At 38.1% G+C, this 26755-nt stretch overlaps 1 protein-coding gene across 5 annotated transcripts in view; it reads right to left on the reverse strand.

Annotated features, from left to right (window-relative positions):
• Window positions 1–26755, reverse strand: part of LOC655365 (uncharacterized protein) — a 48438-nt gene that overhangs the window by 2389 nt on the left and 19294 nt on the right. For 2 of the 5 annotated variants that reach the window (XM_008195999.3, XM_008195998.3), the window contains 13 exons: window positions 20224–20299; window positions 20076–20169; window positions 17656–17827; window positions 3890–4093; window positions 2546–2646; window positions 1811–1959; window positions 1694–1761; window positions 1498–1644; window positions 1297–1447; window positions 970–1064; window positions 461–919; window positions 302–412; window positions 47–202 (listed from right to left, as the gene is read on the reverse strand). In XM_008195999.3, the coding sequence (XP_008194221.2) occupies window positions 47–202; window positions 302–412; window positions 461–919; window positions 970–1064; window positions 1297–1447; window positions 1498–1644; window positions 1694–1761; window positions 1811–1959; window positions 2546–2646; window positions 3890–4093; window positions 17656–17827; window positions 20076–20169; window positions 20224–20299 (1983 nt within the window). Of the gene's footprint in view, window positions 1–46; window positions 203–301; window positions 413–460; window positions 920–969; window positions 1065–1296; window positions 1448–1497; window positions 1645–1693; window positions 1762–1810; window positions 1960–2545; window positions 2647–3889; window positions 4094–17655; window positions 17828–20075; window positions 20170–20223; window positions 20300–23031; window positions 24109–26583; window positions 26703–26755 lie in introns of those variants that run through there. The other 3 variants (XM_008195996.3, XM_008195995.3, XM_015980164.2) reach the window with 3 other exon arrangements.

A 26755-nucleotide genomic window follows, 5' to 3' on the forward strand; every position in this document is an offset into this window, starting at 1 on the left:
GAAAGAACGAATTTTATTTCAAACACAAAAGTGCGCCTCGACAAACCTTGGAAGCCCCGGTGTCTTTCAGTTTTAAGTCGCCTTCAAGTAACAGATGCCTTTTACGTTCGGGGTGACAGTTCAGCATAGGTCTTGTTAAATCAAGGTGGGTGTAGATTTTTTCTTTCTTTAGGATTTTATCAATGTCGTCGTCTTTTGTGTCCTGGAAGAGAAAAATGAAACGACGGTTAAGCTCGTCGAGACCGGTAATCCAGGTAAGCTTCAAACTTTGTTTCAATCTGTAATAAATCATCACTCTTACCACTATATCATAACTTTCTATCCTCGCTATTATCCCCTTGAGTCTTTCTTTGTCCTGTTTGTGTTTCAAACTCGCATTAACGTTGATAACAAAATCATCGACAATCTTAATCTGAAATTGAACTCCTTTATCGCACCCTCCGCCAAATTCCTCACCAACCATCGTTTGTAGACTCTCCCTTTCGACGTCCTCGTCCGTATTCTTCAGAATGGCTTTCAGCAAAAGCCCGTATTTCGTCAGTCTTTGCATCGGTTGCACTAAAATGTCCATCAACCGCAACCTATTGCACTCTTTCTGGCTCTCGCACCACGTGAGATACGCCGTGAACACCTCGCTGTCCATGTTTTCGCGGCAGTAATGTTGACACCGCGACTGTTCCGCACAATACTTGTAATACGGTTGGAAAGTTTCGTGTATTTTCGAGAAACCCTCAGCCATATTTTCGATACAAGTGGTTCGTTTATGTTGTCGCATGTCTCTTATCAAGGGGAACAGTGTGTTCCGCCAGAACATCACGTTCGCGTCTAAAATTTCCGTTATGTTGGAGAAAAGTTTCTCCCTGTCTATTTCGATGAGGAGTTTGTGCGATTGCAAGTCTCGCAAACATGCAAGAAATAACTGGAATGAGCGGGAGTTAAATTGAGGCCGACACGAGACGGATCACTTACGTCCGTTACGACTTTTAGAGTACGGATGTACGAGACCTCGCTGGTTATCAGCTCCCATAAGGCCGTCTGCTGCTGCTGCTGCTTCTCGTTCAGCTCTAAAATTTGCACGAATATTACCAAAAACGGGCTTTTATCCCGACCAGAAGGTTCTTTCTGGCTTTGATTTTAAATGTAAACACGTCAAACAGTCTTTGTGACCCGGCTTTGATAAATCTTGATTTATTTTTGCTTTGTTTTATTTCTACAAGTCTTATTAATGGGCGAGATAAGTTAGGAGATTACTTGGTTTCTTTTTTATTAAAAAGTGTTGAGCAATTTTTCACTTACCACTGCAATCGACGATTTCTCTCCAATCGTCCTCCAAATTGTGCAACGCATCGACCGAAGGACACTGTCCCGTCGGATAGCTCACATTATTGGGAATCCCCTGCTTCGAATACTTGTCCAATTGTTCAATCAAAGCCTCGTATTTATTATCCTGAAATGACTATTCCTATCTCCATCCCGTAAAATCTCCGGGAGACTTACTTTACTATTCCCAAAGAAGGCATGAAGCCGTTGTTTGATCTGTTTTTTACTTTGATCACCGTCATGGAGGGATAAGGTGGAACTGGCCACAGCACTCGGCTCTTCCGTGCTTGAACTAAAGAAGGTGTTCGTCCGCGGCCGATAACTCTGTTTGTTTCAATTAATAAAACAAGTTTGCCCAACTGTTGCGACTTACCCCCGATTGTTTTCGCGAATGGTTACCGTAGAACGCGCCCGTGCCCTTTTTATTGCTGGTTTCTTTGGCTGCGAATAAGATTAGAACCGGCGCCTCCACCAAAATTGAATTATTTACCTATGATTCTGATGTGTCTCCCGACCAGGTGTCCCGTGTCTAGGGTGAAAGAGACGAACGATTCGGTGTTGGTCTCTTTGTCCAAAAGCCGGGCTTCGCACTGTGACAGATCGATGTTCCGAAGATCGCACATTTTTGCCAAGGCTTCGCTACAGTCAAATAACGGTAATTAAAACGGGCGGAATTAATTGGATTGTCTTTTAGTTCGCAGCCGCCCTAATAAGCCTTCAGCTAGGCAAATCCTGTTGCTAGGACGACGGCACAACCGTTGTCCTTACTAGGACGAAAAGTTCGACAAGGCTAATTTTTAAATCAATTAAGGGCGAAATACGCGCGAGCGCCCGATTTATGATGTAGAAGCGGGCCGATAAAAAATTACACATTCCCAACATAAAAAGCGTTTTAGTTCTTCGCTGTATACTCCATAACGCTTTCATGCGAATGGATGTAACATGGAAAAAGATAGCGCGCTTTCATTAAATTATATTTTTCTTCAAAAACACCATTACTCACGACGAACAGATAAATATCGCACGAGGAGCTTTAGCGCCGAATTGATGATACTACCAGGAGATTATGCCGGGGTTTATTCAAACTCGAAACGGATTCATTTTTAAATTTCGATTACTCAAAATTACAAGCGTTAAATTGAGGCGCTAACTTTTGACGAGATAATTTCGTAGCCGATGATTTATTTTAATAATTCGGTTAAACAGATTATAGGAAAACACTTACTGTAACGAGATCCCGTGTTGAGCGATAAAAAACAATTCATTATCCCAAGTAGCTTCATCTCCTACTTCGAAATTAACACTGAAACATTCACTGCTCGATTTCTGAAAACGAAAACACAATTAGGTTAATCGAGATTTTATTAATGGGATTCATAGACACTGATTTCGAGACGGAAACAATTCCTGGAATGCTGGGAATTATGTTTACGACGCTTTATTAACTCTGATGTAAACACACGGCTTTTATGCGTGCTTTACACCACGTAATATCTCCCCCAAAAACCGCCAAAAACTGGCGAATTGAGACCTGTTTTTGCACATTTACATGCAATTTATGATAAGACGTACGCAATTATTTTTCTGCCAAAAGATTTGAATGAAATTAACTGGTACTTCTAGATTGAAAATTATTTCTCATTTCGACTGATATTTGGTTATCAGGAATAATGTGGAACGGACTATCCTGGTTAATCCAAAGTCCGGTTCGGGGAATACGGGAGTTTTTAAAGGACATGAACAAAATTATTTTTTTTACTGCTGTTCATTTGAGCATGATTATTTAGTTTATCACATCATGCAATACTTTAACTTTATTTTGTTCAAACAATTCATATGAAGATAAGATTTCTAACAAGTCTTTTTACAATAATTGTGTGAATCAACCAATAATATATTTATTTTTAAGATGTTAAATGAAATTAAAAATAACGCTTGTAGTACAATAAATGTGGGCTTAGACGACGTTATTTTCTTAGTCCCATTAATCATTTTAGTTATTTCGGTGTGTAAAGTGTCATTCTCGGGCCTATCTACATAAATAACCTGTTTATTACGTCTCGGCATAGTTATATGATTTTAGGTCTCATTGAAATCACTTCAAAGATGCAAAATTACGAGGGTCGTGCCCTTCTGTAGAACCCTCTGTGAGTTATTTGCTCAAGAAACTTAATTCAACCGCACGTCGACTTGTCGCTATAATTCAGCGAGCGTTTCATTTTCTGAAAAAACTCCGCGTATAGAAATCGTTTCTGTTAGTTGCGAGTAAAAAATGCCGTGCGAGATCCCCAATTCGTCGCGTTGTTTTTCGTAATCTCCGTGGACATTTGTGTAAGTCCAAGGAAATCCATATCGCCCGAGGGAGGCGAACGGAAGTGGCAGAGAGAAAGGTCAATACATCAAGGGACGAAACTTGTCCGGAAATATAAAAATGACGTGTCAGGATGGCCATAAGCGGGCTTTAATTAAGCGAGGAAAGCTTTTATCGGCATCCCTGGTGAATATGAATGGAGGCGCTCTAGACAGCGCTAAAAAGGCTGGAAATTCCGGTTATAAACAATTCACTTACTTGAGATCTACTAAGCATGTGTTTCCGGGCCGGCGGCGTTTCCCTGGTGGGTGTTACCGGCTCCGGGGTGACCGAGGGTGGGGCTAGAAGGGGTCGGGTGCAGTCCGGTTCGGATCTCGAGTCCTTCAAAGCCGGATCTGTGGTCGAAACGACGCCTTGCCTCATTTCTAAAGTGTCTAAATGGTTTAAGCTCCGGGACCGGACCTGGAACAACACGCGATGCTTTGGTGAAAAATTATTATCAGATTTTCTTTGGGGAATCAATAGCTTATTCGGTTTATCTCGGCATCTTTCCGCATGGCTTCACTAAATATAAAGTTAATTACGTCAGAAGGCATTGTGGGGCCCTATCAAACTTTCTGCAACGTCAATACCAATGACGGGCTTCAATGCGATGGCTATCAACACGGGGGTGCAAAAACTCACTTTTCAAAGCTAATTACACCGCTGATGATTTTTTTAAGTTTCAATGCCTTTTTGTGGGGAAAATCACAAAAGTTTCGGGCTATTGAAATTGAAATAGATCCTTTATCGACATAATGGAGGTTTCTATTAGGTACAAATGGAATTTTATTCAATAATCCCTCAAATGTGGCGATTTCAAACTCTGAGAATTTTTCGCCGAGTTTGCGATACCTTTCTAATCCGATTTGCGATATTAAAAGAGCAAACATTTGGCTGTTTCTTGCCGTGTAGGTGTATTGAAAGGTGGAAATTTGTGAATATTGGCCGTGTTTCATGACACGAATCCAAAATGGTACTCTGATTTATCGTTGTTTCTGGAATGACCCTCATCAATGATGGATTTTCCCAGAAATTCAATAATCGAGCTGTAAGCGCATTTTTCCAAACAAGTCGATTGAACCGACCGGAAATTGCGCCAATTCCATCAATTAACCTGATGCATTCGACTTTCGCGATTAGAGCCCGATATTTCGGATCGAAACTGGCGTCTTATCCTGTCATGAACACAATGATTTCCCACATCTCCTTTTTTGTACTTTGTATGCCGTACATCTTCGCCAAAACCCGCGCTCGATAAGCATTATTCACATCCTCTCTCCGCCAACATGTTATTTATCACTCGATGCATTCAGGATCTGTTTATCCACAGCCGCACGAAGACAGAATAATCCATTTAATGAGGATAATAATAGCGGAAGTGCCTCGCAGGATTCGCCAACTTTGTTCCTCAATTAACATCGAAGAAAAATCGAGACTTTTTTATTGCCGGCTTCTGAAAGGTAACAAAAGACGCCTCAAGCCTACATCTTCAAATTACAGTGCTTTTGAAAATGATTTATGGACGGTTTTAAAACGAAAGGCATGTCGAACAAAACGGACCTACATTTTCGGGAGCTTTTATGGACGCCGGGACCTATGAATAAAACATTGTCTGAGATTTAAATTACGCTTTTAATTCGAGGTGAAGTGACGTCATAAGAATTTGTTTTTTCAAAGGTCGCACCGCCTTAGCAACCACTAGAATGTACTCAATTATTACACCATTAATCTTCGATCGATTCACTCAGCAAATGCATTTCACTGAATTCTTCATGACCAACGCGCGAAAACAGTAATCACAAAAAACGACATAATTTCCACCCTCAAATGAAACTGTAATCCTCTAATGCTTGAACCCTAATCGTACGTAAAATTGCAAGTTGAATCAGGAACACAACATTTAAGCTTTAGTAGGTAAACATGCGGTAAAGTGTTATTCTCCGACCTTTTTTCCTAATTTTGCAAATATTTGCACGAGGGTTGGTCTTGACTTTGGTGCTGCTTTTCTGGGTTCAAAAGCCGGCTCGAATAAAAATATCAACTTTCGGAGATGGCAACTTTTTGTCTAACGAAATATAGCATAAAGCGGAATAAGTATTCAAACTAGACGAGTTGAGTGTCTGATCTCATTTTCTCAATGGCTTTGTAGCGAAACAAAATGATGTGTTTTTTGTTCCAGTGCACTTGTAGCGTATGAAAACAAATGAAAAATTTTTAATTGAAAATCCGAAGTTTGAGAGAATTAAAAATTAATACAGCGTCATTACTGGCATCAAACATTTCGTTATTAATTTCTCCGAGCTTTACACGAGAAGTTTTAGAAATAACTGGGAGAATCATAATCCGAGTAATACTTTTTATTTGGAGTCGTAGCTTTAGCTAATTAAGGTTTGAATAATTTTCGCGAAATTCGCATCTCCCGCATTTGAATTATCATTTTAATGAGTGAAGCGCGTGTAAAGTTTTTCGCCAGGTGCAAACATGTGGAATTACTTAATTGTTCTCGTTTACATTTCCAACTATCGCAAACGGTAAACAAAGTTGTAAACAGGTAGCTGGGGAAGCGAGCATTTATGAAATTTCAGCGTTTTTCAGGCCATTATCCCGAAAACCGTTCGCTTGCTAACGGCGTAAGTCCGGCCTTAATTCCGGCTTTATAAATAGACGAGCGACAATAAAAGTAAACAGAAAACCATCAATAACATTCGATGTGACGTACGAAAATACATTTCAATACATCCATCAGAGAGGGGACATGAAAGCTTTACAAAATTCGACGTATCATCACATTTGCCGATATTTTCCCACTCCAAAGACATATCTCCCAATTCCAGTGTTTAACTCGCTCCAAGTCGGACTAATATTGAAACAAGTGAGAGGAAAGGCCGGATTATGACTCCGGTTTGGTTATGCTGCACGGTTCGTGGCCTTTCGACAAGTTACTTTTTATTACTCGATGAGGAAAAGTGCAGGCGGACTATAAAACGTGATATCGGTTGCAACTTGAGCGACCCTAAAATACCGCAATCTCTATATTTCCCCGAGAGGAAACATATTCGATTTCCTGTTTCGCACTTACCGACCCTGTTCACTTCCCGTCATAATTCACTAATTGATTATAATGGGGGAAAAAGCGATGATCCGGCAGCAACTTCCACCACAACTCGATTAACGCAAAAACTTCATTTCACGCCAATACAAACCCAAAAATAAAAACAACAATTCTTCAAGAAACTTTCCTCTCGGAACTCATTGTTCCATAAATTGTACTTATTTCAGCAAACAGCCTTTAGTTTCCTTTATTTATTTTAAAGCGATATATTTTTGTTTGTTCGCCTTTCTCGCTACGTTATTTCTTGTAACTTATTAAAACCGACGTCAGGATAAATCCCTTCCGACGTTTTAAACCCGAAGAATGATGACATCGCGACAATCGAAATTCCACTCGGGATTCATTAACAAAATCCGTTTCTTTTACAACCAATTGATTACGCACCCTAAACATACATATTTGAACGATCTGAAAAAATCGCTTTGATTTTTTGCAAACTCATACACGTAATTTAAAATTAAAATTGTTTTGGGGGCCGCAGCGGCGCTAAATTATCGTTCATTTTGACGGATTTTGTGTCACCCGGACCGCTTTAACTGGAATCGGTTGATTCAGTGAAGAGGGTTAAACACCACCAACGTGTCGTTAATCTTCATTGCCAAAAGGACGCGCATAAATAGGAAAAGAGACCCAATTTATTTCTTAACAACGACACACTCGCAGACTTGGTATTTGCATCCACCAGATGATCAAATTCGATATGAATTGAACCCGGGAAGTTTTATTGACTTTTTTAACAGCCCCCAGTCTTAGTGCTCTCAAACTTTCCGCTTAGACTCGAGTTTACAACTTAAGTGAAGCCTGCAGGAAAAATTCCGCGTCTTACTGCCCGCCATACAGGGTGGATCACCGTCTGCATTAACTCCAACGAAAATTACAAATTTCCTAAGAGGATTATGCTTGTTTTCTAGTTAATATTTCCTCCTTATCTTAGGATCGGGATTTTTTCTTGTTTCTTTTCGCTTGTTTTTCGCTGTTTTTCCCGGCAAGTGTTTAATTGCCCCCCGGTGTTGCTCGTTAACAATCCTGCATTAGAGTGTCACGTTGTGCATCTATTTGGCCTATCGCCAGGACATCTGCCTGGGGTCAATCCGGATCGATTCCCGAAAAAAATCCCGTGTCGTTTATCGCCGCCATTTGGCGTGGAAATCAAATTTGTACCGCAAGAGGTGATTCCATTAGCGTTCTTCGTTCGGTGCAAAAAGTAATTAAGGGATTCAAAGATTTATATCGAAGCAACGAGGCACTTTATCAAGTTTATTAAGTCTTCGGTGGTCGATATCGTCAGTTTTTCGTCTTGAGCGATGACGTGAAAGCATTAAATCGGGCCGTACGACTAGTCAAATAAGGGGGTGGCCCTTGGAAACCACGTAAGTCATTATCAAACCGCTGAAAAGTGCTCTGCTTTCACGAATGGATTAAGGATTAAATGAAACGTGGGCGGGATCTGAACTGTATGCCGGGATTACCACTTGCGGGGAAGATAAAATTTTATTAAAATTGCGACATAAATAAATGTTATGGCCGTGTAAACATTTGATGGGCTCTAGGAATTGGAACTAGTCTGAATACAAATATACGACAAAGTTGAGCTGAAACAAATTCAATGATGGCCGGAATTTCTTATTTGATTTTGATTTGGAGAAACTCTAAGTAGATTTGCCCTCTCTATATCAGTTTCAAGTTCGGAAAAGAGGCAAAAAACAATTTCATTAGTTCGACGTCACGAAAGAAATAAAACAAATTTAAACACGACTCTAGCGTTCCTTTGCCCTTGTTAACTTTTCACGAGCGCTTAATAATTTGCACGTGAATATTGAATTTGTTTAGGTTTTAAATTCTTCAAGGAAAGCGAAACCAGGAAGTCGGTCGCCAGGGACCGTCCCTCATTACCCCCATTGTCCTGGAAGGTAAAGGCCCGTTATTTGATAGGATCTAGTGACTTTCCCACATGGCGCAGTTTTGGCCGCAGCCAGATGACGCTCCTCATCAAAGCTCGTCTCGACTTCATTAAGACACTGTCTCGAGCTTTATCTGGGATCGTTGCTTATTGAATCAGGTTGTTGGCGGGCGTCCGATTTTCCCAACTCTAGGTGAATTATGTGGAAAATTCAACGTTTATTTAATTTACATGACAACGAACAGATCGCTCGAGTTTTAATAAGAACCGGCTGTCGTTAGTGCATATATCTGCGAGGCTTTATGCGAAATGGATGCATTTGTCAGCGTGGACTCACTTATTACATTGTGATATTTCGTGATGCGACAACTTCCAGAAATAAGTTGCGAGTATTTTTAAATGGATCAACACGTGCCAATTCGAGGCGGACGGATGTTCGTCATGGTACCTAATGACGATGGGGTGGGTGAAAGGATGTTGAAAAAACAGAAAAATAAATTTCACTTTTTCTCCAAATGACGAGAATAGAACGGTGAGAATAGAAATAGCCAAAAACAACAAAGGAAAGGTCAAAATCCATGATTGGACATTAGTAGGAGGACGAAAGTCAACAACTACTAAAGATCTCAAATGATTGTAGTAATACAGGACTTTATTTTATTTAAAAACACCATCTCAACCAAATTAAACCGGGTTTTTAGCGAGAAAAGCTGCACTTTACGTCAGAAAATTCAGCTTTTAAATTGATCAACACGTGCTAATGCGAGAAAGGGGTGAAACAACATGAAAAAATACAAAAACAATTTCAATTACAATGTGTAATTGAGCAGACCTAATGAATATAAATGCCGAAAAAGTGAAGGAAAACAGGTACTGGGAAACATAATTCGGAATAATTTCATTCAGCGTTTGTACGACAAAATAAACCAACGTTTAATAGAAGGTCCTATATTGACAGAAAAGGAGATTTTGAAAATATGAAATGTCTGTGAGCATATTTTCCAAGTGCTGTACATAATTTTGAAAAATTTTCTTTCTGTTGATGTTGTTCTGTTCAGTTATGTTGGAAACACACTTCTCTTAAGATATAAAATATTCAGAAAAATACGACCACGAAACGGTTCTGTGAATCCTACTGACTGCGCCAATTCAGTTTCTAGAAAACTAGAATTGGTTTGAATTTAGAAGATACTATGAAGAAAACTCAACTAGAGTAAAATGTGCTTTTGCCAATAAATGATCGCTGAATTGAATTTATTATGTTGTTGTCACCTTGTCTTTTCTTTTTGTATCATTTTGACTTTTTTCAAAGACATCAAGATTGAGTTTCCTTTGGTAAAACACTTTTTTTTGTCTTCTTAAAACAGGCCAAAATATATTTTGTTCAATTGTTACACTTTCATTGGATAAGTAACATTTTCGACTTTCCTAAAGAGTTTCTTTAAACTTTTAACACAGGCTAGTTCAAGAAGTGTACAAAAATGCAAAACAGCTAAAATAATAAACAGTTACAAAAATTAATAGTTGATAACGTACCAAAAAAAATTTTTGCAACCAGAAATACCGTTAGTGAATGATGGAATTTATCTTGAAGTGGTTTTTGCGTTACCTGGAGTTTGCCAACGGGCGGCGAGACAACCAGGAAGATCCTCATGGTCGCCTTTAGAAAATCGTCCTGCTTGACACTGCCCTCCTTACTCTTCTGCTTCGCTGCGCTACTTTTGCTCTTGCTAAGACTAGGTTTAAGCGATCTATCACTAGTATCTTTTTTGTCACTCTTTCGAACACCTTTCTGGAGATCGCCTTTGGGCGCCGCCAGCGAGTCAACATGTTTCACAGAAACACTTTTGGATTTGTCCTTGAACGCGAGTGCTTTGAAGAGATCGGTTTTGTCGCCAATACTCTTCTGTTTCGTTACCGGCTGTTTCTTTTCGTCCTTTTTGAACAGATTTTGCGTTAAGGAATTCTTTCGAGCGAGCGGCTCTCCCGCGGCTTGACCGGAAGGTGGCTGATCCGTGCCACCGGAACTAGAGGCATGCCTCTGCACCCGTCGGCGGATCGAGCCCACGAATCTGCGCCACTCCTGCTGGCCTCCCTCCGGCGGCGGCTCCTCGATGGTGAGGCCTTCGCGGGCTATCTTCAGCGGCTTCGAGGTGAAGATTTTCACGATGTTGAACACGGTTTTGCGGTGGGCATCCGAATCAATCGTTCCGAGATATGTACATGGGGGCGACGAGGAATTTCTATTTACAATAAGCGCATTTGCTTTTCTCCAAAACGAACAACTTGAACCGAATCGACACAAATCAGGAAAACGCCGGCAGACAATGCTAACGAGCCGTTGGACCGATCAAACGGGACTTTGCTTTCCGAAAATTATTTTTGTGATAAAATATGGTCTAGAAGAACTGGTACTTCTTAGATCAAACGTTGCTCTTATACAGCGTTTTGTAGTCTCTTAGTTATTCCAGAAGCATTTCTTCAGAAAATAATTCCGTATTTTATTACTGAAGATATACCGTAATTTTTTTAGAATGGTCCTATTTTGATAACATAGAGAACTTAGTTAGGAGCTAGGGTACCTAAGTTCCACTACAATCGTGGGATTATGTTAAAGTTAATGCATTTTCTTTAAACCATTTTTCTAGAGACACTTGGGTCTCTATTATACTTATTATTAATGCTGTGTCGTCCGCATACGAGATTATTTCAGAATTGACAGCCGTTGGCAAGTCGTTTGTGTATAGAATGAATAGAATGGGTCCTAGGGTAGAACCTTGTGGAACTCCTCTCTGAATAAATTTCGTTCGAGAGTTTTGTTTGTTGGAAGTGTAATAATACGATTATTATTACAATTATTTATTTGGTTTGTTGTTTGAAGTTTATCTTGATTATTATTTCAATTGAGTTATTTGTTTGTGATTATCTGCCTTGGTTTTATTTTTTGCCGTTATTCTCTAGCTTGGGCACTATCCGTCTCAAGCTGCACATATTATGCCAATTTGGCCCGTTTTTAATAAAGGCGCATTTGGTTGTTTGTGTTGGAATTAGCGGGATTGTGTTGTAATTTGCGCCGGGGCATAAAACGCAATTTCTAGTGGCACTTTGAGTGTGTACGAGGTGTTTGCAGTAGTTGTAAGCTGCAAGACAAATAAGGTCCCACTAACTTGCATTTACATATAGTTTATTAAGGACGTAGGGGGCGTTTCGGCCGTCAATTTTGCAGTGACGGATTTCGCGGCGAATAAATTGAAGTTGAGGGAAGGCCGAGATGCTGATCGAATTTAAATTCATCTCGGCTGGAGGCATTTAATAAACAGAGTTTTCAGTGTTTTTGTCATTGATCGAAACGTCAGTGTTTACATCACACGGCGGGTCCGACTAATTCACTCGCGACCGAATTTTAATTAAATTGCGCTACATATATGAACTTGTGTCTAATTTAGTGCGCTTTCAGTCGAGCGGAATCGAGCGACGTCGCAAAACACAAGCTCAGGTATTTGCACCGAAAACTATTTGACGAATTTGCTACCATAAATTTTATTAAAGAGGAAAAAATAATAGGATCTTGGGCTGGCCAGCGGTAATAAAGCGGCGAAATATAGCTCATTTTTATACAACACCTCAAATTACATTTTTATGGGGAGAAGGGAACTGAGGAGAGAAAAAATTATACGGCGCGAGACAAAGTATCACTCCTTAATAGATTTACGCCCCAATAAAACACACCAAATTATTTTATAGTTTGTGGATTGTAACCACAATATGGTGACCTAATTCAAGTCCCTTTCAGCCGAATGCATTAATTGGTAATGATACGGCGCTGCACTTGCGATTAGCGAAATTCACCACTCGTTAAATACCGAGGGCGCCTCCGCCCCCGCCTGCGTTGCAGCTCAATTACCATTTTCAAAGAGCGGCTGAAAGGAAATTAATTATTTTATTTCCCGAAGACGTGTGCCACTCGAGTCGAGAAGCTTTATAATTGCTACTTTACCATCATCTTGTTCAAGCTCGAATTAATCAACTCATGTTGTACAATAACTCGCTGGTTTTTCTTTTTAATGAAAAAGACGAATTCATTAAATTAAATTTGTTGTCCGATCAGAGTCTTGTGGAATGTGGACTTGATGTGGAATGCTCGAAATTATCCCGGAAACCGCATATCCCGACAACTTTCGGATTATCGAGCGAATCGAGGAGCTAATTCACTTCAGAAGGATGGTTCCCGACCGATAATGAATTTATCTTGTATTCCCGATAAGAGAGCGAACTAAATGAAAAACCGTAAATATAAACACCCACATCAAAACGCACAATTGTGCGCTCGCAGATATTCAGACAGCTATTGTTCCAAATGATTGAGAACTAGTTCAGCTAATCCGTCAAAATCTGACAAGAATCGATGCAAATGAGCGCGTTCAATCGGACCCAAATCTGGAGACCTTATCTGTCTTGAAAAAACTCATACTTTTACAGACATTCCACTTTAGCGGACGGGACATTTTGCACAAATTTTTAGATTTTATTTTCAGTCAAATTGGTTGCAACATTCACTTATTAAAATTTGAAATACGAGCAGAAAAAAATCGATGACGGACGGGACACATGAAATACCTCACATGTTTTTCATTGAACAATTGTATAAAATTTTGTTAATTTAAAATACCACAAAACGAATAAATAAGGCAATGCACATCGAATCCTGATTAATTTAAATTTTTTTTACACATGACGGACGGGACAAAAAACTCTTCTGTGCGAAAAGAGCTCTAAAAAATTATTCGGTCAGGTTCCAATTCTTAAACACTTTAATAAATCAAAATTGACAGTGGAAATTAAAAATTCTTGGTCTTGTTTAACAACGTACGAAATTTTATGTTTGCGATAACGGACGGGACATCAAAAGTTATAAAAATAAAGAAGTAATATAACTAATCAATTTACTTACCGATTTCTATTTTCTAAACTACCAGCAACTAGAAAAATACTCTATTTTGAATTATTTTGAAATTTCGGGTTCAGGTTCATTTTTCCTGGAATGGCTGCTTAATTTTATTGTGTGAAGCGCGCCCCATGTAAATTCAATTGGCTACAAATCTGGAGCGCTCTCGTTTACGTGCGAAAATTTGTTTTATTTCCCTTTTGAGCAGTTTTTCAATGAGCAGTGTTCACATTAAGGTAATGAGAATAGAGTCAATACGTGCGTGCTTGAATAAATAAGGCTTTTTCTGAAAGAGCTTTGGAATTGTCGGAGTAGCGACGATAATTGCCGGAGATCTGAATACGTCAGCGTCTTTGTTGCTTCGAGACTAAAGCTGCTTTTAATTATATCGTCACCTCGGTTAGAATTAAGCTTTAGTTAAGTAGCTATTCTTTGATAGAGTTTCGATTAAAGCGAAGCTCGAGTAAATTAAGCTGTTTGATTTTTGGAAAAAAGTCGAGGGGTGTTAAAAATCGATAGCTTCGTGCAATTAAGCGTGCGATTGTTTTCGTTCCAAACAGGGTAATATTTCATCAAAGTTGGGATTGTTTCCTAACACTATTATTATCTTTTATTTCCGCAAGTCGTGTAAATTTGTTTCGTTTTATTTGGCGACAAAGTTGGAACAAAGTCCCCTGTGTTTATGGCGTAAGTCCAATCGGTTATAAACCATCATAAATAACGGCTAAGGTGAGTCCAACACTTGAGCAACTTTTATTTCGCTGCGTCTTGTACGGCTTATAACTTTTTCTATAAATTATAGCCCACAATTAAGCTAACCAAGGCCTCGCGAGCCCAAGCTTGTGGGGGATTTTCGCGTGATTTATCGGGCGCATTTTCACCGGAAAAATTAGCCAAATGCAAGGAATGATATTGAAAATCGATTAGGTAAATATTTATGTTAATAAAAAAATTCCAAGATGGCAATAATCTAACGCAATATTGACATTTCGGGGATATTTCCGACCGCTTTTTCGGGCCTGTGGCGTGTCTCGACTTCGATAAGTCGTGAATATTTCTGACCTTTCCCGAATAGTATAATTAGTTACATTTAGCTGAACAAGGGCCAAGTCCCGTATTAATAGCCCAAAGTTTCGCAATGTCGTACGAAAATCAATCAATATTAGAGCAAAGTTGACATTTCGCGAAAATGTCATGCGATTGTTTTCGGAAAATTTCGAAAAAAGTCCGTACAACCGGGCAAAAGCCGCGCAAAATCTGCCAACCCTTACATAAACCACTGAAAACTGAAACACGTTTAAATCAACTCGAAAAAAATCTCATCGTCGAGCACTTTCATGGCGTGAAAACGCGCGCGTCGTGACGGCAGAGCGACGCTAACCGAACGGCTCGTACTGAAAGACTGGCGGCGGCGGCGTCCCGACGTCCGTTCACCCTTGCAGGCGCCGCACGGATGCGTAACATCCCTCCGGATTGCAAAAATATGGAGAAAGAGGCGCGGGTCTAAACGGCCACATGTTAATTTGTACCGCTTTGTGCCAAGAGGAGATGGGCACACGCGAAAAGTCACTTTTGCGTGATGGCAACAATTATTGTTTACTTCAAGTCGACGAGAAATAATTAATGCGGCGCTGTCGGCAGGATAATGAAAACGTTTTAAGAGTGATAGTTTATGTAGCGGTATTGTAACTGTTGCAACTTTCATTCGTGTAATGAGATAATTATGAACAGCTGCGCTTATATTGTATAATAGAATTGATCGTAAAGATAGAGAAAATTAAACTTCTGGCGGAATGGAGACATCAAATTGAAAAAAGTGGCTATTACACAACTAGACACGAGGCGAGAGGAGATGAAAGTTGCCAAACTCGGGGTTTTTCTTTCGTTTGTAATAAATTGGATAAAATCAAAACCATAAATATCCATACTAGAGAGTAAGTGGCAATAACCTTTTTTCAGTTCTTGTGGCGAAAATGAAAATTTGTGTTGCCATTAATGAAATGTTTCGTTTTTATCTTGTCATTCACAATAATGGAATGTTCATTCACTCTTTTATGGGTTCGATAGTCTATACAACAAAAACTTTTACCACCATACAAATGCAATTTTAAAAATAAATAGCACGATCCTCCTGTATTTTCTCTTTTATGAACTAAGCCAAGGCAGTGTTTTTTTATTTGTAGTTATTTTATGACCAGTTGTTTTTCCTCAATATTTATCTAACGCAGTTTAACATGTGATTGCTATAATTTTCTTTAAACGCCAATACGAGAATCATTGATACGTCCCACATTATTTCACGTATTTGCTGTTTAAGTTATGTTTGTACATTCTGATATAGATTTTAACTTGTTTTTCTTCATACTAGACTGTTATGCAGTAAATAAATAACATGCAGTATTTAGGAATCGATATTATTTGGCCTCAGACTCAATTTTTTAACACCCGATTTTTAGCAATGAAAAATGTAATTTTCGGGCAACGTTTTGGACGTTGAAGTGAAGTAGGTAGTATGAAAAAATTAGGTGGCCAAACAAAAATTATAAATTTCTTTAACTATAGAATTTTATTACACAATATCACAAAATATTTTCACAAAAGCATCATAAAAAGTGGTTATATGTCCTTGCTTTGCAATGAATACGAACACACACAAATCATTATTGTGTCCGCATAAAAAATACAAAATAAATACCTACATTTTTTAATGATCAACTTCATTTGTGCCGCATTGTATTTGAAAACCCAAATTTTTGCATAGTTTTATAAAATAGTATTTGTTATTATTCTTCTGCGTAAAAATTGTGGAAAATGGTCAATCCTGTTTCGACAGTAATTTGAAATAATTACAATGAATTTCTCACTTATGGAGGTCGGTAAAACGACTTACATGCTTGAACTTAGGACAGTTCAACGTTGAATAAAATATTTCCAATTCTTGTGGTTAAAAAAAGAATTTTATTGCTCCATTTTTTGTTTATCTTTGTCACGAAATACGAAGATTGTGTCGTAAATTGGTTCAGGCGAACATTTTACAACCAATTATTTCAGCACGAGGCATTTTATATGAACACTGCCTGAATTTTATTTAGAAATATACGTCCATAAAAAACTTTGTCTTTAAAAAAAATGTAAAACAACACGCGGATTATTTCCTGGTAAAATTTTGACAGAAAGTAAAGTTTTAAACTTGCTTTTATACAGAAATTAAAACAAGCCACAAGTTTTCCGTCTGGGTTAATCTACGAGTTCTTTGTTATCCTCATACTTTGATTTAGCGGAAGTTTGTTTAATTTTAAAAATACTTCCCGAGTTTTGAACTTCATTAACACAAATCCTAATTAAATTAGTCTAGTGAAAAATTATCATTCTCTTGAACATGCGAGAAAAAAGCGTCATAAATTGAATCAAACAAATATTACATGTCGCTCTACACGACAAGAAACAATTTAAACTCTGTTGTAATAAATACCGTACTTTGGAACTTTATTTCAGTCTTATTAGATTCCGTCTGAATTAATTCACAAATCCATTTTCCTCGCCGAAAGTTTGTTTAATTAAAAAACTATTATAACGTAAGCGTCCGCTCATGAAGAAAAATGCGGTTCACGAGATTCCAATCTTCTTTCAACGAAAAACAATCGTCAAGAATTAGCTAGAAAAACAAATCGCAGTTTCGCCGATCCGAGCAGATAATCCCAATAACGCGCGCGAGCGAGCACTCAAACCTCCAGGTCGACTTGCCGTACCCAAAAATTCCTAATTAAAACGTAATTAAAGCCCAGACGAATCGACACGCACCTCCTGTTTTCTTGGCGTTTTTTCCCCAACACGCGATGAGTGTCGGATGTAATCAGTGCGCGCTTTTCCAATCTTTGATTAGAATTTTCAGCTGCGTAATCTCCGCGCAATCGATAGCCATTACACTCCATTATGTGTCAAGATTTCCCAGCCAGGGAGGGAGTGCAACCGCAGATCCGCTTTAGCGGCCACATAGTCACAATTCAGGAATTTCAGACACTTACCGTTTGCTCGGTCCGTCTGCTTTCCTGAATGAGGACATCGCGGTTTTTCTGCCGGCAAGCGTTCTGCCGTTTCAGCTTGGCACAGCCACTTCCAGCCGACCTGAAACTGCCTTCGGAGGACTGGGGACGGTATCTGCCATCCTCTGAACTGATACTCTGCGGACGACGACGGCTGCAATAATGAAAAACGCGTAAATCGAACTGGGAGTACATTTCGGGATAATAAAAATGCGGCACAAAAAGCAAAAGAATTTCATAATGCAGCCATTGAATGTTTGCTGAAACTTGATAAATATCCTACAACAAAAACAGGAACAAGATCAATTTTTGTGCTTTTATTCCGCGTTGAAAATCGTCTAATTTATTCTTTTATACTCAAAAATTTATTTGTGCTAAACTAAACTGACCTGACCTGACCTGACCTGACCGTGATAAGACTAATTTACAATTTTTTTTTCATAACTTTAACCAAATTATTATTTTTATGTTTACTTACCTTCTAGAAACCCAAAAATCTAGGTAATTTGTTTATCACAATCGTAAACTACATTAAAAAAACAATTTTTTTGTCCCATATTTTTCAAAACGCTGCGAATACGGATACAGATGCAACAAAAATTGTAGAGATTTATTTATTAAAATTTCAAATTTTAAATATTTTTTTCTCATGTTTCTTATGACAATTTCAGTTGTCAGTTTTTCTGTCTGCTAAGAATGCAAATCTCAACATTTCTGCATTTTTTTCCAAGTAATTCAAATTAATTTAAAACGCTTTGGCTCCGGGGCGGTATAACGCTGGGAGCGCCCTCATTTTTCCTCTGCCGTACTATTTCTTGGGTTCCGAAAACCCTGCTCGTTTCGCCTCCTAACTTATAGTCTACCGTAGTGATGACCACTCTGTATGTTTAGTTAAAATTTGATTTATTAAATATATCGCAGCACCGAGACGATCAATTTTTCATTGAAAATGGTGGATGCGCCGGGCAGTTGTTCGTAATTGATTGATTTCCACCGCGGACATCAATCATTAATTCTTAATGCGTTCGCTATTAATGACAATCAAACATACCGTCTGAAAAAAAATCATCCATAAAAGCGTCATTACGTAACGAAATTAATTGTTTTATTTTCTTGGAACAGGCGACATTTATTTGCCCTAAAACCCGATGTTACTATAATCATACCTCGAAATGAAATTAGTTGGCTGCCATGTGTTACAAACCCGCTGAAAAAGACTAGAATGGAGATAAATTACTGTCGTCATGTTTAAACTGGTTTGACAATATATTGGAAAACAATCATCAGATAAATGCACTACATTTATCATGCGATCTGTTGTTTTATTAACCGAAAAAAATGGAGGGTGTTTCAGACTGATTAGCATTCTTGTAATCGATAGTTGGGTAATAAAATTCGCAAATAATTAAATCTAAATGGAGCGAATTAGCCTGTGTAATTATTTCGCGACATAGTTTCGGGATTTTTACGACGCAGCGTCGAGGGAAGACGGGAATTTTATTAAATCGGAAAAAACATCAAAATGAGAATTAGACGTGCAATCTCGAGGAGGCGATTTAACACTCCCACCTGACGTTTAATTAACTAAAAAAATCAACTAGAGGTAGCTCGGTGGCAAAATTATTTAAACTACTGACTGATTTGTGAAATGCAGTGCACAGCCCCGATCAGCCTGTTTTGAAAATGTGGCGAATTCTCTCGCGTATATTTATCTAAAGGATGCTAAATTTGTAGTGTCGAGGGAGCCGAGTGTCTTGAATAATTCAATCTTCGAGGGGGGAGTTTCGAGAGCACTCAGCTGGTTAAGTCTCTCCAGATTTTGGGAAGAGATACCTGAAAATTACACTTTATGTGCAAATGCACGTGTCTTAAAACACCGAAATCTCCACGGGGTTAAGAAATTAAGTGAGTTTGCATGTTTGTGGGGCGAGATGATTTTAATTCGAGTGTAAAGGGGGTAAGTTAATTAAGCGCATCTTGGCTGTTTCCGCTTTGAAAAAATCCAGTTTATTAATAAACTAGACTTGGCAAAAATTGCGTCTAATTAGAGCCCAGCGGACTAATAATCGTTCCAAGGTCTTTGTTTGAAGCGGTCTGGTTTTAGAAATGGCACATTAGCCGGCGACATGCTGTAATAAATAAAAAACAAACTGTGGCCAAAGCACCTTTTCATATTTTACGACGGAGAAATTAATTCGAATCAGCGATAATTCAACGTATCAAAGGACAGTTTTACGACTCCTGGTCTAGGTGTCAGGATTTATGTCGTCCTCGCTTGTCCATATTATCCCCGAAGGGCGAGAATCGTAAATCGCCTCCCTATTTATTGTTGTTTTAAAAGTAATTTATCCCGGCACCGCTTAATTGGTGTCGAAATTTACGGCCGTTTTTCCGATACTCACTATCTGTGGGCGGGACTGCTGGTAGTCTCCCCATTTTCCTGGTTGAGGTGGTGCAGAGATGGGAGCGATAAGGCTCCAGACCGTTCAGCCAAACCTGCAAATTAGCCCGCGGAAAATCAACATTTCCAGGACGCGCGTCAAGTCTTACATGAGTTCTCCTGCAGGATTTCGCTCGTGGAGGAAATTCCGCGGAAGTAATGGGGGCGCCGGAATTCGGGAGATCTCTGGAACAAAACCCAGGGTTAGCTTTTTGATCGAGTAGTTGATTTACCCGGAGTTGCTAGTTTAGCTAACAACATCGATTATAATTACCGGACTTGGTAATAATCTCATCCGAGAGAGGGAAACAACTTAGTTTCGCCGAGATTAGGTCAAAGGCAAAAATCGCTAACTGGTTTTATGAAATTTTCGTTCGGGCGGTCGCAACTATGTCAATTATACAGATTGTAATCAAACAGCCAATTTGCGATTAAATTATTCAATGGAATCATAAAGGACGGAGCATAGGCAAATTTTAATTAAAACAAAAATCAGTTTCTATTTATCAAGCCCGCATCTTAACGTGGATTATTTTTGCCAAAATTAAAAGATCGCCCGATAAATTCTACATGATCGATCAAAAACAAACTAATTTCAATTTCCAGTGGTGTAATTTTTCCCGAGGAGCAGAAACAATGAATGAATGGCATTGTGGGACCTTCAGAATGGTCATGATTGCATACAATTGAGTGAAAGTGAGACAAAAACTTGCTTGATAAAGTTTATAAAGCAGTTCGGGTACTTGAGTTCACAACTATTTTTCGAATGGGAGCAACGAGCGCATCATAAGCGAGAACAATCAACATTAGCTTGAAATTAGGGCTTTGACGCGAAGCTCTTATGTCCGATATGAATTCCGCCAATCAACGGCGGAATGAATTGTTTTAGAAAGTTTCCTTTATTCTACAAACTTTGGAGAAATTGAACGGAAAACGAGCCAAATTGTAAAACCGCGAAAGCGCATTTTGCGCCACTAGGGTCTTAACAGGAGACAGCAAGAAGCTCATTTTAATGAACTTCGAAAATAAATCTTAACTATTTGTCTTTATTTTTTTATTTACCATAAATTATACACATTTTATATTCATGTATCACAATGTTACTTTGGCACTAGCATCAAGTGAACGTTTTTAAAGTTTGCTCAAACCCTTACATGGCCTCTTTTTTGTAGGAAACATTGTTGTTTTTCTTTTTGTCTTACATTTTATTTTTAGCTTTAATCATATTCGCGGCATTTTAAAAAATATGCAGATTCTGAATTTTTATTATTTTTTTACGTGTATTAGATAATAAGTACCTACATGGTAAAAATTTTAGCCGTCAGGTTTTCTCAAATTATTAAAAATTTGATGCTCAATGTTACTGCCTGTTTTTCCATGTTACTTATTTCCTACTACTTGTCGTTTCTTGATTTAAGTATTTATTAATACATTGGCCATTCTTTGATAAACAAAAAACACGTATCAGTGTTTAATAGTTGCAGAGCAGAACGGTTTGTTTAAAATATTTTTTTAAACCCACTCTAGCAAAGTTTTATGGGGTTTTCTATGCCTTTACATCCCTCTCGAGTTGTTAAAAGTTCAAAACAGTCAATAGTTTCGATTTTTTGATGTTTGATTTTTTCAATTTTTGTCGCGATTTTGGGCAATTCCGGATACTTAAAACATTTATCGAGCAATACCTCTGGAACTATTAGAGATAATCCTATGAAGTATGTTATCGTTGGAAAGCTCTTTTAATAGTCTATCTTCTTCAAAAAAGATCATTGTTTTCCGACTATTAGCTTTCGAGAAAATTGGAAATAAAAGCAAAAATAACGTAAAATTTACAAAAATTCATAACTAAAAAACTATTGGGAATTTGGCAGTTTTCTCGACGCCAATCAATTCCGCGGATTTTTTTACCCAGGTTTACATCACAATAGTTCCACTTTTTCGAATAGTTTTGCCGTAATTAGAAAAAAAAGGAAAAATTTAATAAATTTTCGTAAATATGGGAAAATTTAATACGCTCTCGCTTTTAGGTGTTTTAAACTGTTATTTACTTTTTATGTGGGGTACTGAAATAATTTGGTGAACAAGACTGAACCAGATATTTACTTTGAGTCTATTTTTTATTGATTCTTATCAGTGAATGTCAACCGTATGCAAATGTCAAGGTGAGTCTTATCAGTGGCTTGGATTTTCATTATTTCAAGTGCAAAAATTAACTTTAATGATTTACGACCTATTCTACTGATATTTGTGAGTTTTAAAGTCCAACAACGTCAATTTTTCCTATTATCTAGAAAAATAAAACCAAAAAGACGCGTGTAGACACTTTTATTGCAGCAGATTGTACAAACTGTCAGATTTTACAAGCAGCGAACATCATGTGGTGTCATTTTTTCCGTATAAAGCTGTAAATCACGATTGATAGATAACTACCATCAATCGCGATTTATTTCTCTTTATTTGTAGCCAGCCTCCGGTTGAGTTTAATATTTAACACCAATATGACAAGACGAAAATCGTGAATAAGAATTAATCCCTGTTCGTAAAATTTTCACACTCTCACTAGCAACAATAGATTCCTAATCCGCGAGATAAGAAGTAAATAACTCACAAGAGAAAATTTAAGTGAATGTAATCTTTTCGCAGCCATTTTCACTAAAAAAACCAGAGGCACTTTAACCAACTGATCGCCAAACCAACAATTTCGCTTGGGATAATCGAAACGTGGTCGTTGCAGAGGTGGTTTTATGTTGGTTTTAATTGACGTTCAATTGAAATTGTTTCATTGAAGAAGGCTTATTGCGAATTACGCCAAACTAGAAGTAAAAAATAATAGTTTTGTTATCACACCCATCAAAATAAAGCATTCGGAAAGGAATTTTATCTTAATTGCTGATTCGTCACTGTCGTAGTCACTCACTCACCTTTTCGTACATACTTTGAGTCCTTCCGATATTGGCTTTATCCGGCAAATAATCGTACTGAATGTTATTGAGCGCGTCATAGTCCACATAACTAAGGTCATTGTAACTAACACTAACGTCGGTTTCGACGAGACTTTGCAGCGACTGTTTCCACTCCGACTCCTTTTCCTCGCTGATGAGCCTCTCCCTGGACCTCCGAGTCAGCTCCCTCACACTCACAGACCGCTTGAGGAAGTTCTTCGACTCCTGTCCCAGTTTTTTCAGGAGCGAGGTGGTTCTGGTCAGCTTAGTGCCCTTGTTCTGGTTGAGTTCCACCGCCGAGGAGTACTTTTTGCTCTTCCGCAGCGTGGCAATCTTGGCGTGCGGGTCGAACTGGTCGTAGGTCTCCTCATGGTGGTCTTCACTGTCCCTGCTCACTTTCCGCAAAAAGCTGAACGAAAGTTTTTTCTTGCGTTTTGGCTTCCGGTCGATTTCCGGGTTAACAGCCTCGCAGACACTGTTGTCATTCTCGTCGACCAGATTTAGGGCCGGCTTGAGCTGAGATGAGACGAGCTCGTCATCGACGATTGAGATCCTTCTGTGGTTTTTCCTCAATGAGCGTTCGTCGGCCAGGATCTGGCGGTCACGTGGCATCACTTCACAAACGCGCTCACAAATCTCCCGAATCAGCTCTCTGACGAAGCTTTCCACATCACTGGCACTCTCCACGCTACTGTCGCGTTTAATCGCGTTATTATCATCTGATAACCAGAGTTTATCGGCGGGACAACAGCTCGGATAGATACCACCGTCAATCATCGACGTTTCTTCCGACACCATTTTTTTACTTTCGGCATTTCGGCGGATGGTCGCGACTGGAAAACTTGGTGTAAATCACGAGACGTGGCAGCTTTATCGCGTTTTAATAAACTGATAACATTTGATAAGGGTGTTTGTTGTGCGGCGTCGTTTGTGACAGCTCGAAGGCTGAAGGAACAAGTTTCAACATTTCGCTCACTTTCGACGAGAATAAGCGCATTTTCGTGGGCTGGCCACGACCTTACCAACGCTTTGGAGATAAAGATGCGATCACTAAATCTATTATTCCGATTAGAAGACAAAGTGGAAAGTTTTTGGCGGAAAAATGTGAACTAGAATTTAATTAAGTTGCCATTTACTTTGACTGCAATTAAATATTCTCTAAATCGACCCTGAAACTGGTGATTCTGATCAGTGTAATTTAATAGTTTTTCAAATATTAGTTGACTGGAAAGCAAATAGCAGGCAGCGATACGCAAATAATTGCCAGTAATTCCTCCTACACGAAATAAGAAATGCCAAATCAATATAAAAGGTGTTGTCGTGATTGTCCTTTGTTCAGAAATAAAGGAAAACCATTTTTTTTTCAGCTCGTGTCTATAGAATTGTTTCAACGCACAATCTTTATTAAACGTCCACGTACAATTAAATTTAATGTTCTGATGATGCAAACGTGGTTGACGAAACATGTCGTTGTGGGTTTTTGAGATCCCAAATAAGTATTTTTTAATTTCGGATTCACTAATAACTTTTCGAGGAATTATTTAAAAAAATAGCTCAGAAATTTGAATGCAAAAAAATGCTTTTTGAAGCTTCTTAAATAATGTAGCCAAAAAAATAGCAAGTTAAATAATTATTTATGTATATCATTTAATTTTTTCTATATCTTTCTTAGGGAATATTATCGAAGTATCAAATGGCGCTCTAATATTTTTATTGATTTGCCAAAAAAAAAACTCGCTCACAATTTTGAATTTGAATAAAAACAGATATGCTTTACATTTCTACTCTTTGAAGTTTTTTAAATAAAATATAGCTAACAAAATTGCAAGTTAAATAATTATTTGTGTATAACCTTTAGTTTTTTCTAAAAACATAAATCTTTTTTTAAATTCTCCTTAAGGAAAGCATAATATTATCGAAGTATCAAATGGCGCTCTAATATTTTTAATGACTTGCCAAAAAAACTCGCTCACAAATTTGAATAAAAACAGAGATGCTTTATATTTCTACTCTTTGAAGCTTTTTTTAAATATAGCTAAAAAATAACAAGTGAAATAATTACTTAAGTTTATTATTCTGTTTTCACTAAAGAGCAAGAAAGTCGTTTCTTATTTTTTTCTTAAGGAAAGCATAATACTATCGAAGTATCAAATGGTGCTCTAATATTTTGATTAATTTCCAAAAAAACTAGCTCACAAATTTGAATAAAAAAAGATGCTTTAAATTTCTACTCTCTAAAACTTAAATAAAATATAGCTAAGAAAATAGCAACTTAAATAATTATTTATGAATTACATGAATTACATCTTTCAGTTTTTAGTTAAAAACAGGAAATTTTTTTATATATTTTTCTAAAAGAAAGCATAATATTATTAAAGTATCAAATGGCGGCCGCTCTAATATTTTGATTGATTACCAAAAAACTAGCTCACAAATTTGAATTCGAATAAAAAAGCTGAAGCTTTTTAAATAAAATATTGCTAAGAAAATAGCAAGTTAAATAATTACTTAAGTACATCATTCAGTTTTTACTAAAAAACGAGAAAATCTTTTTTCTATTTTCCTAAAGGAAAACATACTATCGCAGTATCAAATGCCACTAATATTTTTAGTAGAAAGAAATTTCCAGTTCATTTGATAAATTATTAGTCTCAAGAGTTTTTTTGCTTCAATGCTTTACAGTGCTTGGAGAAAACAAAACAATTTCTCATTTTTTGCGCCTAATGAATAAACATTTAATATCACAACAATTAAGAATGTTTAGAGAGACAATAGATCGTTGTCCACATTGATCGTAAGAAAAACGCAACTTTCCACTTGGCCGCTAAGAGTGAATTTTTTCAGCACACATTTTAACGATTTATATCACAATAAAAATCGTATCTAATGGCTGGGTTCCTGCTTTCACTGGTATCAAAATCGATACAATAAAATGTACAATAATAATTTCTCTTGATTTATGAAACTCCATTGTGAGTTTGCATCTGGCATCGCATTCAAAGCATGAAAAAAATTCAAACTGTAATCATTTATCTAAAGTTTCGCGTCGCTGCAATCGCTCTATTTCTCCAATTGCCGTCCTTGAGCAGTCGATATTACTCATTCCTTGCAAAAAGGTAATTGCTCGATGCATGAAAGAGATCAATTGAGAAATAACTGCATGTTGTCGCGGCGACACTTCCTCGCAATTTGTAGCAATTTACCGAGTTTCTCGCACGAAAAATCGCGTTGATTTTGGGATTTTCCGTCTTGACACTCGATAATCGGGCCGAATAACAAAGTTTCGCGACAAGCTTTCTAAAGCATGAGCTTTGGTGGAAGTTGGCGCACCTGCGAGACCAAAGTCCTGCCGGATTTATAGACTTTGCCTTATCTATTTATCAGCGAAGTGCGCTCAAAACACGCCCGATTTATGTGTTTTGCATCGATTGCAGACGCCACACTAACCGCGGATTTTTTCCGTGCGCTAGCGGCGCCGAAAGGCCGGTAAAATTAGAACGAAATGATGAAACTTGTTGCCGTTTTTGTTACCCGAAGTGGACACACAAAGCCGATCGCGAAAACACTGACGGGGAAAATTCGACGGTCTTTCGCCATGTGATGGTAACAAAAACGCGTCCAATCGCGTACCATGTGATTAGAAAAAGGTGGGATTATCGCAACCCACGTAGCCGTGCCGTATCTACAATTCACTTTTAGTCGC

This window comes from Tribolium castaneum, chromosome 5 (assembly GCF_031307605.1).
Source record: "Tribolium castaneum strain GA2 chromosome 5, icTriCast1.1, whole genome shotgun sequence".
NCBI classification, from domain to species: Eukaryota; Metazoa; Arthropoda; class Insecta; order Coleoptera; family Tenebrionidae; genus Tribolium; species Tribolium castaneum.